General features: G+C 44.1%; 1 protein-coding gene across 1 annotated transcript in view; it reads left to right on the forward strand.

Annotated features, from left to right (window-relative positions):
- EXOC4 (exocyst complex component 4) overlaps positions 1–12,507 on the forward strand; it is a 753,548-nt gene extending 741,041 nt beyond the window's left edge. The window contains exon 18 of the mRNA XM_019452780.2: positions 11,372–12,507. Coding sequence (XP_019308325.1) covers positions 11,372–11,609 — 238 coding nt within the window. The 3' untranslated portion in view covers positions 11,610–12,507. The remainder of the gene's footprint in view (positions 1–11,371) is intronic.
- Positions 12,508–12,897: the final 390 nt, after the last annotated feature.

Consider the following 12,897-nt stretch of genomic DNA (forward strand, 5'->3'; position numbering starts at 1 on the left):
GAATAGTTCTTGAATATAACGGCTTGCAGCGAACTATCCTTTCAACCTCACTAAGACCCTCTCTAAACACACTTGTGAGGTAGCTGGCTAGGGGCGGCGTCAATGGCTAAAGAATAGAAGCAACACACCTACGGGAATGAATCCATTATCTTGGCCTCGTTGGTTAATACTCCAATGGCAAGTTCTTCCGTGGAGGTCTTGTAGTCCAGGCCTATCCCTGCTGACCTTTCTGCCCAAACGCTTCCAGGTACAGAAGGATCTCCATATTATAGATGCAGAAACCCAACCCCCATTACCCCTTCACTTCTCCATCCCATCACTAACTGGGAGTCACTTGGCTTCTATACCTTGTCTAGGATCCCCCGATTCTTTTCTTCTTTCCCACATTCTGAGAGAGAGGAGCAGAATGGGCAGGCTAGCTGGCAAGTCCGGATTTATTTTACTTTAAAGTATTTGCCTAGTGACTCCTGGGTGGCTTAGTCGGTTAAGCGTCCATCTCTTGATTTTGGCTCAGGTCATGATCTCACAGTTTGTGGGTTTGAGTCCCGCGTCAGGCTTTCTGCTGACAGTGTAGAGTCTGCTTGGGATTCTCTCTCTCCCTCTCACTCTGTCCTTTCCTCCCTCCCTCAACACACACACACACACACACACACACACACACACACACACACACACACACACACACTTTCTCTCTCTCTCTCTCTCTCTCTCTCTCTCTCTCTCGCTAAATAAATAAACAAACAAATAAACTTTAAAAAAGAAAACAAAATATTTACCTAGTGTCTTAGAAACCTTTGATCTGGGTCCATATTGGTTTCTGTGTTTTGGTTTTTGTTTTTTTTTTTTTTTTTTTGAGAGCGAGACAGAGCATGAGCAGGGGAGGGGCAGAGGTGGGGGGTGGGGAGGTGGAGGGGGGAGGAGACACAGAATCCAAAACAGGCTCCAGGCTCTGAGCTGTCAGCACAGAGCCCAACATGGGGCTTGAAATTGCAAACTATGAGATCATGACCTGAGCCAAAGTCAGATGTTAACCGACTGAGCCATCCAGGGACCCTGGATTTTTTTTTTTTTTAATTTTTATTGTTTATCTTATTTTTGAGAGAGGGAGAGAGAGAGTGAGCGACCAGGGGAGGTGCAGAGAGAGAGGGAGACACAGACCTGAAACAGGCTCCAGGCTCTGAGCTGTCAGCACAGAGCCCACTGTGGGGCTCGAACTCACGGACTGTGAGACCATAACCTGAGCCAAAATCGGACGTTTAACCGACTGAGCCACCCAGGCACCCTGCATTGTATTTTTTACAGTGTGGATAAAAGAAACTTCTTGAAGCCAAGGACTATACCTCTGTAACTTTCTCTGTTACACAGTTGCCCCCCCTATCCACAAGAATACGTTCTAAAACCCTGCCATAGATGCCTGAATCCACAGATAGCACTACCCTATATATACTATCTTTTTCCTGTACGTAATACCCATGGCAAAGTTTAATTGTAAGTTAGGCACAGTAAGAAATAACCCACGATAACTAATAATAAAATAGAACAATTGTAACAGTACACTGTAATAAAAGTTATGTGAATGTGGTCTCTCTCTCAGAATAGCTTGTACTGTAACTCATTCTTCTTGATGCTGGGAGATGATGAAATGCCTACGTGATGAGATGAAACGAGGTGAATGACACAGGCATTGTGACCCAGCGTCAGGCTGCTGTTGACAATATATCAAGAGGAGAGTCATGTGCTTTCGGACCGTGGTCGACCGCGGGTAACTACTACCACAGAAAAGTGAAACCGTGGATAAGGGGGCACGACTGTATTAACTTTTAAGATGTCATGAGAGCTTCCTAAGTGTTAGGGATAATAATACTAGATTTTCCTTTGAAGAAATCCTTTGCATTATTTATTGAAAAGTTGATAATTACTTAAAACTGAAAAAGCCAGGGGGCCTCCGAATTATTTTTATTCTGCCTATGTCAGCAGCTGTTTCCCAGATTGCTGATCTGGGAAGTATAAATAATATACAGTATAAGGGCCTTGTGCTAATTGGTAAACAGTATGTAGCTTTGAGGCCACCAAAGTACAGAATGCTGTCTTCTTTTATCAACCTATGATATTTGATAAATTATTTTTTCAAATTGAAAAAACTCTCTAAAGTGATATTCAGCACAGCATAACTCTCCTTAACCTGGATTCACCTTTTGATAATCAAAAGAGCATTTACAGGAGCATGAGACAAACACAATTATGAAAGTAAAATGAAGGACCTAAATAAAAAATCACAGAACAAGAGGGTAATTCTATTCACTCTTTCATATTTCATTATTTGATAACATCAGAAGATGAATCCATCAGAATTGCTTTGGCAAGTGCAAACAGAAATGCACTTGATCAATATTTATTAAAACCTTCAAAATGGGAGAAGGAGTTGAGCAGACTTCTTAATGGACTGAATAATTATTCATACAAATGGGGTTTGACCGAAGGCAGTGCCAGACCAAAGAGACACAGTTTTAATTGTACTGAATTTAAAATGCTGATCTTCCTCCAGCCCTGCTGTAGAAAACTTAATTTAAAAAATTATCTGATGGAGCAGAGAGTGACATACGAATCCTTAAGTTGTAGAGGAGGAAATTTCAGCCACGGATATTATAAATTCAGAAGGTGTTCGAAGGTGGGGAGCAAAATTTCTAGCTGAGGGAACAAGAAGAAATTTTCTTCTCATCTCAGCGACTGTAACCGAGCTTGGGAGAGAGTCATCGCGTCAAGTGACGGGCCGCAGAGGAATTCCTTTGTTTTGAATGGTTGTATTTTCTGGAGAGAAATAAAGCACAGCTCTGGCGGCCGCTATCAAGAATATCGGGATAGGTTCCTGAAAGGAAGGGACACGGCCAACTTTAGCTTTTAACATCTCCTCTGGAGAGACACCCCCCCCCCCGTGCTACTGAAGCGTGGTGGTTATCAGAACCGGGCCGATAGGAAACTGCCGTTTACACGTAGCGCTGTTGGTGAAGGCAGGGATGTGTGTGCCTCTTTATATGAAGAAAATGTAGGTAGATGACCGATCAACGAAGCCGGTGCAAGCCTTAGCACAGCAGACTCTCAGGGTCTCACTGCCTCCTGAATGATTTTCTACTGCCACCAGCTGAGGGAATTTCTACACTGTCTTTTCTAAAGAGCATACTTCTCCTGGGATGTCCTGATCAGAACAAAACCCTGCGCACAATCCGATGTAAGAAATGTCAACACACACACACACACACACACACACACACACACACACAAAACTGTCCCTATCACACGTAAATCTAATTCTGCCACTAACTCCCCAAAAATTATTTAGCTTTTCTCTACCTGAGTTTTCCCATTCCTGAGATGGAAGTAACTTCGTCTATTTCAAATTAGAATTTTCAATCATGTCTGTAATAAACTCTAAGCTCCTTTGAAGGGGAAGACAAATGAGAGCAATTATATTATATTTTTGAATAAACTAATTTATTCTTCTGACACACAGGATTACCATCCATTTTATTATTGGTCTGGAAAGTACACATCGGAACTAAGTTTACGCTTGTTCGGGATGTTTCCAAATCAGTCACTGCTGCGTCTTGCCTGCTGCAGTTTAGGGAAAATCAGCATCAGCTAATTCTGATGGAAGCCCAGGCAGAGGACACTGTAAAGGTTTTAAAATCAAAAACTGCTTAAATAGCGTCTGCTCTAACCTCTTTGTTTTTCATATGGGAAGCAGAGGTCCAAAGAGCCAACAGCATTTGCCCCAGGTCACACAACTAGTTAGAGGGGAGGGAAAGACTTAACCAGAATCTGAGCTTAGTTGATCTCTTGAGTATTTACTTCTCTAAGTCTTCCTGCTGTAACCACCTCTTAATTATTTATGGGATGCTTATCCAGTTTATGGATTATTCACTTCCTTTCCTTTCTCTTTTTCCATTTCCCTGCCTATTACCATGTATGCCATTGAGTGAACAGAGAAAACAGGAGTTGAATGTTTTCCCCGACAGTTTAGTGACCCATCTACTACTGAGTTTTTTGGTTTTTTTTTTTTTTTATTAAAGTTCTCAAAATACTTCCTCTGTTGGCTAAAAAGAATTGGGGGAGGCTACTGGCGATACTAAGTTCTATTCGGGTAAGATTTTCCTCCTTCAAACCTTAATATTTAAGAAGTCAGCTTCAGTGCCTAATTCTTTTGTTGACATCAACACTATCATTATCTTTGGAAGGACTAGAGGAGAAAGTCTTCACAATGAAATTACGTAATTATCCCTCTTCCTCCAGGAAGTAACGAGTCAGAAGGGCAGCCAACTTTTGGAAAGAACGGTCACCTTGTCCATTTCCTGCTCGGGGGCGGGGGGGGGGGTGGCGCAAAAAGCGAGAAATAGGGAGGTGACAAAGTGAAAAAGCCAAAACTCGTTTCTGTTAACTCTTGAATGCCGACTTGACAATATGACTTCATTATTTGTGTTAGAGCTCTGAATTCCCAGATCAAACCCACTGTTATTCAAATATATCTACATCGCCTGGGTGGCTCAGTCAGTCGAGTATCCAACTCTTCATGTTGGCTCAGGTTATGATCTCACAAACCGTGAGATCGAGCCCTGCGTCCAGCACCGCACTGACAGCACAGAGCCTGCTCGGGGATTCTCTCTTCTCTCTGCCCCTCCCCCGCTCATGTTGTGTCTCTCTCCCTCTCTCTCTCTCTCTTTTCCTTCTTTCTCTCTCGCCCTCAAAACAAATAAACTTTAAAAAAAAAAAACAGCTACAGAGTTTGTAAATGAATTTTGAGTTGCTACAGTACTGGCTTGTCCCGTTACAACGGAAGGCAGAGGCGTTGAGTTAGTGTGTGAATTTTATTTAGCTCATCTGACTTAAATCGTGACTAAAATTTGCTATACAGGTATTCTTTGCAGTTAGTGCTTTTTTACAGTTTCCAATATTTCCACGTTATGGTGGCTTTGCAGTGCGAACGGGGTTCAGAGTCCTTGATCTTGAGGCCACAGATGAATCAGTGATGCTCACTGTAGCTCAGTGTGCTCATCTGGGCGATGTGGATGATTGCACCTCCTACTGCAAAGGGTTGAATACGCCAGTGCACCTAAAAGCTAGACATTAATGTGACCTCAGTCCGGACAGATTCTAACACCCGGCATGAGACATAGCTGGGTATCCCTGACAAATGCAGTTTTCCTTCAGGGGTTTAGGACTCTGAACCCCACCCCATAAAGAGAAGCAGATGGCAGAGGTCTCCCGGGGACTGTGGCAGCCCCCAATCAGCACCTTCTTTCCACCCACACCCCCAGGCTTTGGGGACCGACCACCTGCGGTTGCTGTGTGGGAATGACAGGTTGTATTGGGGCTTTCTTTCCTCAGTTTACACAGAAGAGAGCTGAGACTGTTTGCAAGATCTTTCAGAGAGGCAGTGGTATGTTTTACGATGAGTATGGCAGAGTGGGAGGTAGAACCCCCAGGGTTGAGAGACTAGAATGCTCCTTCTTGTTTATAGAAATTTCTGAAGAGCTGTTTTTTTTTTTAATTTTTTTTAATGATTATTTATTTTTGAGAGAGAGAGAGAGAGAGAGTGTGAGCAAGGGAGGGGCAGAGAGACAGGGAGACACAGAATCCGAAGCAGACTCCAGGCTCTGAGCCGTCAGCACAGAGCCCGACACGGGGCTCGAACCCATGAACTGTGAGATCATGACCTGAGCCGAAGTCAGAGGCTTAGCTGACTGAGCCACCCAGGTACCCCCTGAAGAGCTCAGAATAAGAAAAGTATTCACACTCAAAATATACAAAAATATCAGTACAGTTTGCTTATACATATGTTCAGACCTATGTGCATTAAAAACCAATAAATAGGTGAAAAATGGTTTCACTTCATGAATATTAAAAGCATATGAGGAAGTAGGTGCTGCCATGGGTTGTTGGTAGGAAGCTAACTGATGCAGATTTTTTGTAGAAAGCAGTTTGGCAGCATTGCTGGAGTCCGGAACAGTATACTTACCTTTGACTAAATCTGCTCTGGAAATCTGTCCTCAGGAAAGAAAGTTTTTTTGGTGGTTTTTTTTTTTTTTTTTTTTTGCTTTTAACGTTTATACGTTTATTCCTTTTTAAGAGACAGAGCACAAGTGGGGGTGGGGCAGAGAGAATCCGAAGCAGGCTCCGGGCTCAGCTGTCAGCACAGAGCCCAACGCGGGACTTGACCCCACAAGTCCTGAGATCATGACCTGAGCCGAAGTTGGACGCTTAACCGACTGAGCCACCTGCCCTAGGAAAGAAAGTTTTTAAAATTAGAAACAAAGTGTCCAATAGGCTGTCAACCCAAATATTTCAACTGTAATAGAGAAACTGGTAGAGCATTACTTACATATGGAAAACAAAAACGTGACGAAAATGTGCAAACGGGGTATGTCTTTATAGTAGAATTATAGAAGTACTCTTTTAACTGCTTAATCTTCGTATTTAGTCTGTATAGTCTATACGACATGTATATTTCCCAGTCAGCGAAAGATGAAATTGACTTCATTTTAAAACTTTAAGAAGGGGGTGCCTGGGTGGCTCAGTCAGTTAAGCGTCCGACTTTGGCTCAGGTCATGATCTCGTGGTCCGTGAGTTCGAGCCCCGCGTCGGGCTCTGTGCTGACCGCTCAGAGCCTGGAGCCTGTTTCAGATTCTGTGTCTCCCTCTCTCTGACCCTCCCCCGTTCATGCTCTGTCTCTTTCTGTCTCAATAATAAATAAATGTTAAAAAAAAATTTTTTTTAAATAAAACTTTAAGAAGATCTGCCCAACTTACCAACATGCCCTTCCTATCCTTACTTGTATAAATATTTGCCCACGGAATCAATGAGGAGAAAGAGTTGCAGTTCAATGCCATTAAAATAAGAAGAAAAAAAAAACACAAGCACAGCCCATTGAAAAAGGGAACATGAGGAAGATACGAGGAAATAATCTGCCTGCACCAGAACAAAGCATGAATGTTGTCCTATTCTGGACTCAGTCCAGGAGACCAGCCTACGTGACATCACCCCACCGCTTTCCTGTCCCTCCACCCGCCTCCCTCTCCACTCAGGCCACTTTGGGAAATGCCGCCCGAAGGTGCACAGCAAAGAGAGAGAGAAACCAACCACGGGAGGAAACCACCTCCTCATAGAATGTTCCATCCATCGGGGTGACATGCAACTCCAGTTTCCAGAATAAGATATTTGGGCCACGTCTAGCAATTGGCCCCCGAATGTTATGGGCTATGAAGAGACTTGCCGTACAAGTCATGAGCCAGAAAATGCCTAAATCAGATGTGTGTTCACTGATCCCATCCTGGCAGCGGAGTGCATATCTACTAGAACCGTGATGCCCAGAAGCCATGGCTGCTATTGTAATGCTTGATGATAAAGATCAAGCTTTCATTTTCCTGGGGCCTCAATAAGTGCTGGTGAATTATTTATCCCAGTCGGGTTACATGATTTGCTTTCAGCATGTCAGTGTTCATCATGGAAGCCCATTCTAATTGTAAAGTTTGGGGCATTTTCCTGTTTTCTCCTTGGGGCACCTTGTAGCACCCTTTCTCTATCTCCAATTGCAACTGTTGCTATGCTGATTTAATGTAGCCTTTGCTACTGGGTGCTGTTCTGCGAGATGAATGAATTTCATTCCATCTTTAAATATTTATGTTTCTTTATGATCTAATATATCACCGTGGTTATGGGTAATTTTTTTTTTCCCCTAACTACAGAAAAAACACCATCAGTTACCTGTCGATTTTGTTTAATAACTCAGCTTTGCAATTCTGGGGCCCGGTTCATCGGAGGCTCTCGAGGACTCTTTTAGTCTTTGAGTCCACTTCAGAACGTCATTCTGGGATTTATAAAGGTCTTCACTGCACAGAGGATATTGAAACATTAAGGACTCAAGTGGCACGCCCTTTATCACTTATCCCGCTGAAGGATCCAGGACTAGAAATCCAGGCATCTTTGGTTGCTTCCTCCCAGCATGGAACAGTGGTCTCTGTAGAAAACCGGCCAGTATCTCTGGAAACAAATTTCATCAGATGTTTCAAAAGAAATCCAATTTCATCTGGTTAGACGGGCTCAAGGTTACCTAAGATAAGCGATGAAAGTATCAACGTCATAATACAGAGAAAGCCAGTTCCTTTGGTTTAATCTCAGTGAAAAGCATCACCATCCCTGATGTTTTTAGATCCTTGGCTCAAGGAGATGGGTGGCAGTGGTTCTGTAACTCTTTGCACACCAGAGAGACTCCGGCTCAAAGTCCTTTGGGAATCACAATGGCTGGGGTGGGTCCTAAAGAATCTGCACTTTTCATAAGCTCCCAAGCACTTTCTAGTTGGAGAACCACCAGTTAAGAACTGCAACCACCAAATCTCTTCTGGCTTTGAAAGAAGCCTGAGCCCCAAATGCTCTCTCGTTCCATTTGGTAAATCTAGATTCAAACATGTTTTCTTGAGCATGTTTTAAAATGCCTCCTCAGGTAGGTCCCTAAATGGACAGCTCTCTCCCTCATCTGTGCATCTAAGGGAACCCGAATTCGGTGATACAGGGCTTCATTTGTCAAAACAGGGGCTCGTGTCGGGGAGGAAGCCATGGTGTGCCAAGGGACATGCAGAGCCATGGGAAAAATATGATGTGTCTTCCTACAGCGTCAAGCTTCTCTTTAAAATAGTATTTTTAGGGGCGCCTGGGTGGCTCAGTCGGTTAAGCATCCGACTTAGGCTCAGGTCATGATTTTGCGGTCCGTGGGTTCGAGCCCCGCGTCGGGCTCTGTGCTGATGCCTCAGAGCCTGGAGCCTGTTTCGGATTCTGTGTCTCCCTCTCTCTGACCCTCCCCCGTTCATGCTCTGTCTCTCTGTCTCAAAAATAAATAAACGTTAAAAAAAATTTAAAATAGTATTTTTAAGTTACAACAGATGCGTTGTGGAGTAGGGGTGGTTCACACGGGTTTTGTGCTGAACATGAAACTTCTGAAAAGTTCCTGACTGTATCTGATATTGGGCTCCCAGAAGTCTGCAGGTTAGAGTTAATTTGACTCTCCTATTAGAAGCACCTCTGTCTACATTCAAGGTTACCTTTGACCAGTGATTTCCAACTGTGTGGTTCCAGGAGGTTAAAGTGAACCATCATTTACAGAAAATTAGCCCCAAGAGAGGGCTAACCCTCTACACAAGGATGTTGAACCGTTTGCTGCCTGGAGTACTCGTAAACCTGCCAATATAAGACGAGCACTTACCCGCCACTATTTAGGAAATATTCACAAAAGGGTATTCTTTTTTTTTTTTTTTAAGAGTGTGTTAATTAGAAAAGGAGGTTTAGCAGAGCAGGAAAAGGAGCTAGCCACGTGAAAGGACACCCTTACCGACCACATTCCCATTGGAGCAAAAATGCATAAAATATTCTTGAAATTATGAGCTTCTAGAATGTATTCCTCACTATAAGGATGGCTTACTTCTCCCAGAGGATGTTCTTTCTATCAAGATGTTCTTGGTGAACAAGAGGCAAACTCAAAGCTCAAATCCAATAACCCTGGTAGATCTGTAAGATCCCTTCATCTCTGGAATTGCCTTGGGCCTTCTGCCGTGGTCTGTCCCTCCATTGAGGCAAAGCTGCCTTTCCTGTCAGAAAGAAGGAAGTAAACTGCCTGGGAAGGCTCCTCTGTCCTTTGCCTAACCAGCTGTGATAGCATTGCTTGGCTCAGAGCCTGCGCTCAGCTTTACCTCCTGGGTAATTGGTAGTAGCCGTGCAAGTCCGAGCCTCAGTATAGACCCGGTGAGGAGCAATATGGTGGTGTAATAATGTTGGTGTTGAGAAGAGCAAATGGCTGCCTTCCCCTTTCCTGACTCCCACCTCCCCCATCCTGCTTCTGCATTACTGGAGACTCGCAGTGATGCACGTTTCTCTTACAGGAGCTGCTCTTCTCTCCTCCACCCAGGCTAATGGCCTTGCAGCCAAATGGATCTCAAGTCCCCAACTTTTTGCTAGAATTATAACCAATTCCCTCCCAGACCATTCTGTGTACTGTTGTCACATGTATCTTCCAGAAGCACAACTTGGATGGTGCTTCTGCTCCCAACAGAACCTTGAGAGCTGAGGGAGGGAGGTCCTTTATTGAACTGACTAGGTCTGTGGTTCTTTATTAATTTAACTAGCCTGATCATCAAATAGTCTGTCTTCTGGCTTCAGCTGCCTTTTCCCAAAACTCTGGTTTTTAGCTGCCATCCCCAGGCTGACCAGAGTCCTCTTCCCAAGAGGAATCTTTGCTTCTGCTCTTCTCTTTTCCCTTAGTCTAGAATTTCTTTCCTGGAAGCCCTGCCTGACAATATTCTACCCCATCCGAAGTCTTCCTTGAATCTTCACCTTCCCCTCCACATGGTGGGCTTTCTCCTTCCTCCGCTATAAATTCATAACATTTATACTTCCCTCCTGTCAATTGGAACATTGTTCTTGTCTTTTTCTGTGAACAAGGAGCGTTGGACTGAGAGTCAGAAACAGGTGCATATCCTGCCACAGTCCCTCTCTTCTCTGTGACATTAGACAAGTCCTGTCACTTTGCCATGTTTCAGTTTCCTTTTTGGAAAAAAGGGAGTTATGGCCCCCTAGGTGTAGTGAAGGATAAATGACACATTACGTGGAAATTCACTTTGCCAACAGAAACACAATCATGGTCTCTCTACTTCTCATTATCTTTCCAACTCATCTCTGAGCTGTTTGAGGAAAGAGGCTATGTCTTGCTCATCATTATATACTTCTATTACTCTCATGACTTTATTAATACATTATTATTATCTCTGATAATAATAGCTAATATTTATGGAGCATGTATGTTTGTTGGACACCATTCCAAGTGCTTTATATGGATGAATTCATTCTTCTGATAACTCTAAAAGGTATTATTGTCCCACCTTATGGAGGAGAAAAGCATACACTGCACAGAACCTCCAGTGAGTGAGTGAATGGATGAGGGATTGAATGAGACAAAAATGGTTTTTGCAATGCCTGCCGGCTGATTATTTCTCTTCCTCTTGGTTCCGCTCCTACTTCTTTTTCTTTGGATCTTCCCAGGTAAATGTAACATTAGGGGAAATCTCGAGTGAACGGAGACCCTGAAAGATGTGAGGTCTCCCCGAGTCTTCATTTGGACATGGTCTCGAGAAGAAAGCTCCAGTGAGGTCTAAGAGGACAGAGAATGTGCTTGTCTTGTTCCCCATTGTATTCATAGAGCCTAGAACAACAATGCCTAGTGATCAATAAATGTTTATTGAATAAGGTATTTACAAGCAGCATATTCATTACCACTAAAGCCACATAAGTGGCTGACAGTGGAGATGGTGAACAGTATTCCGTCTTGTTTTCTCAGGCAGTATTACGAGATGTTATACAACACGGCCGATGAGCTCCTGAACCTGGTGGTGGACCAGGGCGTGAAGTACACAGAGCTGGAGTACATCCATGCCCTGACCTTGCTGCACCGCAGTCAGACTGGGGTGGGAGACCAGACCACCCAGAACATGAGGCTGCAGCGGCTCAAGGAGATCATTTGTGAGCAGGCTGCCATCAAGCAAGCCACCAAGGATAAGAAAATAACTACGGTTTAATTGGGTGCACTTCTGGGGGAGGGGTGGGGGTGGGGAGGGGCGGTCATTTTTGTTTACTCAGTCACGAGTAACTGCTTCTTTCAGTAGATTTTTACTCTCCTGACCTCGTTGGTTTACAATTCAGCAAAATAAGTCTATGTGTGTTACTTTCTGTCTCTATTACCAAGATCAAATCAGTGGCTTCTCCAAGCCGGCTGTAGTTTTCAACAAATTCTCCTAACCAAAACAAGACCTCTCCAGGGCCAGGGGAAAAAGTTCTTTTATCTCAGTCCCTGAGACAGACAGCTTTCTGTGTAGCAGCTTGTACCCAGGTCCTAGTCAGTGTATCGCCTCTGCATTTTTCTTTCTGTTGTCTCAAAACCAAGAGCCATCAAATTAATGACAAAAATGGAAGGTTGAATGGCGATCCAACCCTCTTCTTGATTTTTTTTTTTCCCCTCTACTTTCCAAGAGAAGATGATGAGTAGAGAACTTTTATTCTCAGTTAAACATTGTTTGGATGTGAGCGCTTCTTAGATGCTTTACTTGCTCTCAATATGAGCCCCTAGGACTTTCTCACCTTAGAAAGGAGCCCTGGTCCACCCAGCTGAGTGCACGGAAGATGAGACAGCATGACGTTCGTCCTCTGTGCACCCACAGCTGAGTCCATTTTCCAAAGTGCTCCCCGGGGTTATGGGCGTTCACCGCTCGTGGCGCACTCGACCCCACCGTAGCTCCCACATCTCCAAGCGCTCCTGATATTCATGGTTGATAAGTCACAAGAGAAAGCAATGCACTCACCACCGGGGACACGCCTCGGGAGCACGTGGAGAGGAGAGCAGGAAGGACTCTGACCATACACGGTCATGCCTCACGTTGCGATGGTCCAGAATTGTACAGCTTTGGTCTTGGTAGGAAAAGCAGAAAATTAAAAAATGTTTTGAGAAGCTGAAGTGTTGTGTGTTGTCTTTCTCGTGTTCTTTATTCAGCAGACATTCCCTCAGGGCCTAATATGTGCCAGATGCTGCTAGGCAGAGCGTTAGATACTAGACAATGAGGGATACCTTGTTGTCTACCTTTAAGACAGAGCCCGGACACTGGACTCTGACCAAGACCCTAGTGGGGTGTGCACTCAGGGCTGAGTTAGAAATCAGGGCTGACGGTGGGAATTCAGCAGGCGGCCAGAAGATGGTCTTCCGGAGGGTCCTGGAAGGAGTACTGTAAATCTGTGTGCTTCAGAGTCCTGGTCGGAAAGAAGTTGAACCCACATAGGAGACAACCAAGGAAGAATATCCCGCTTCTAAACAAC

This window comes from Panthera pardus, unplaced genomic scaffold (assembly GCF_024362965.1).
Source record: "Panthera pardus isolate Hobbes unplaced genomic scaffold, ASM2436296v1 HiC_scaffold_8, whole genome shotgun sequence".
NCBI lineage: Eukaryota > Metazoa > Chordata > Mammalia > Carnivora > Felidae > Panthera > Panthera pardus.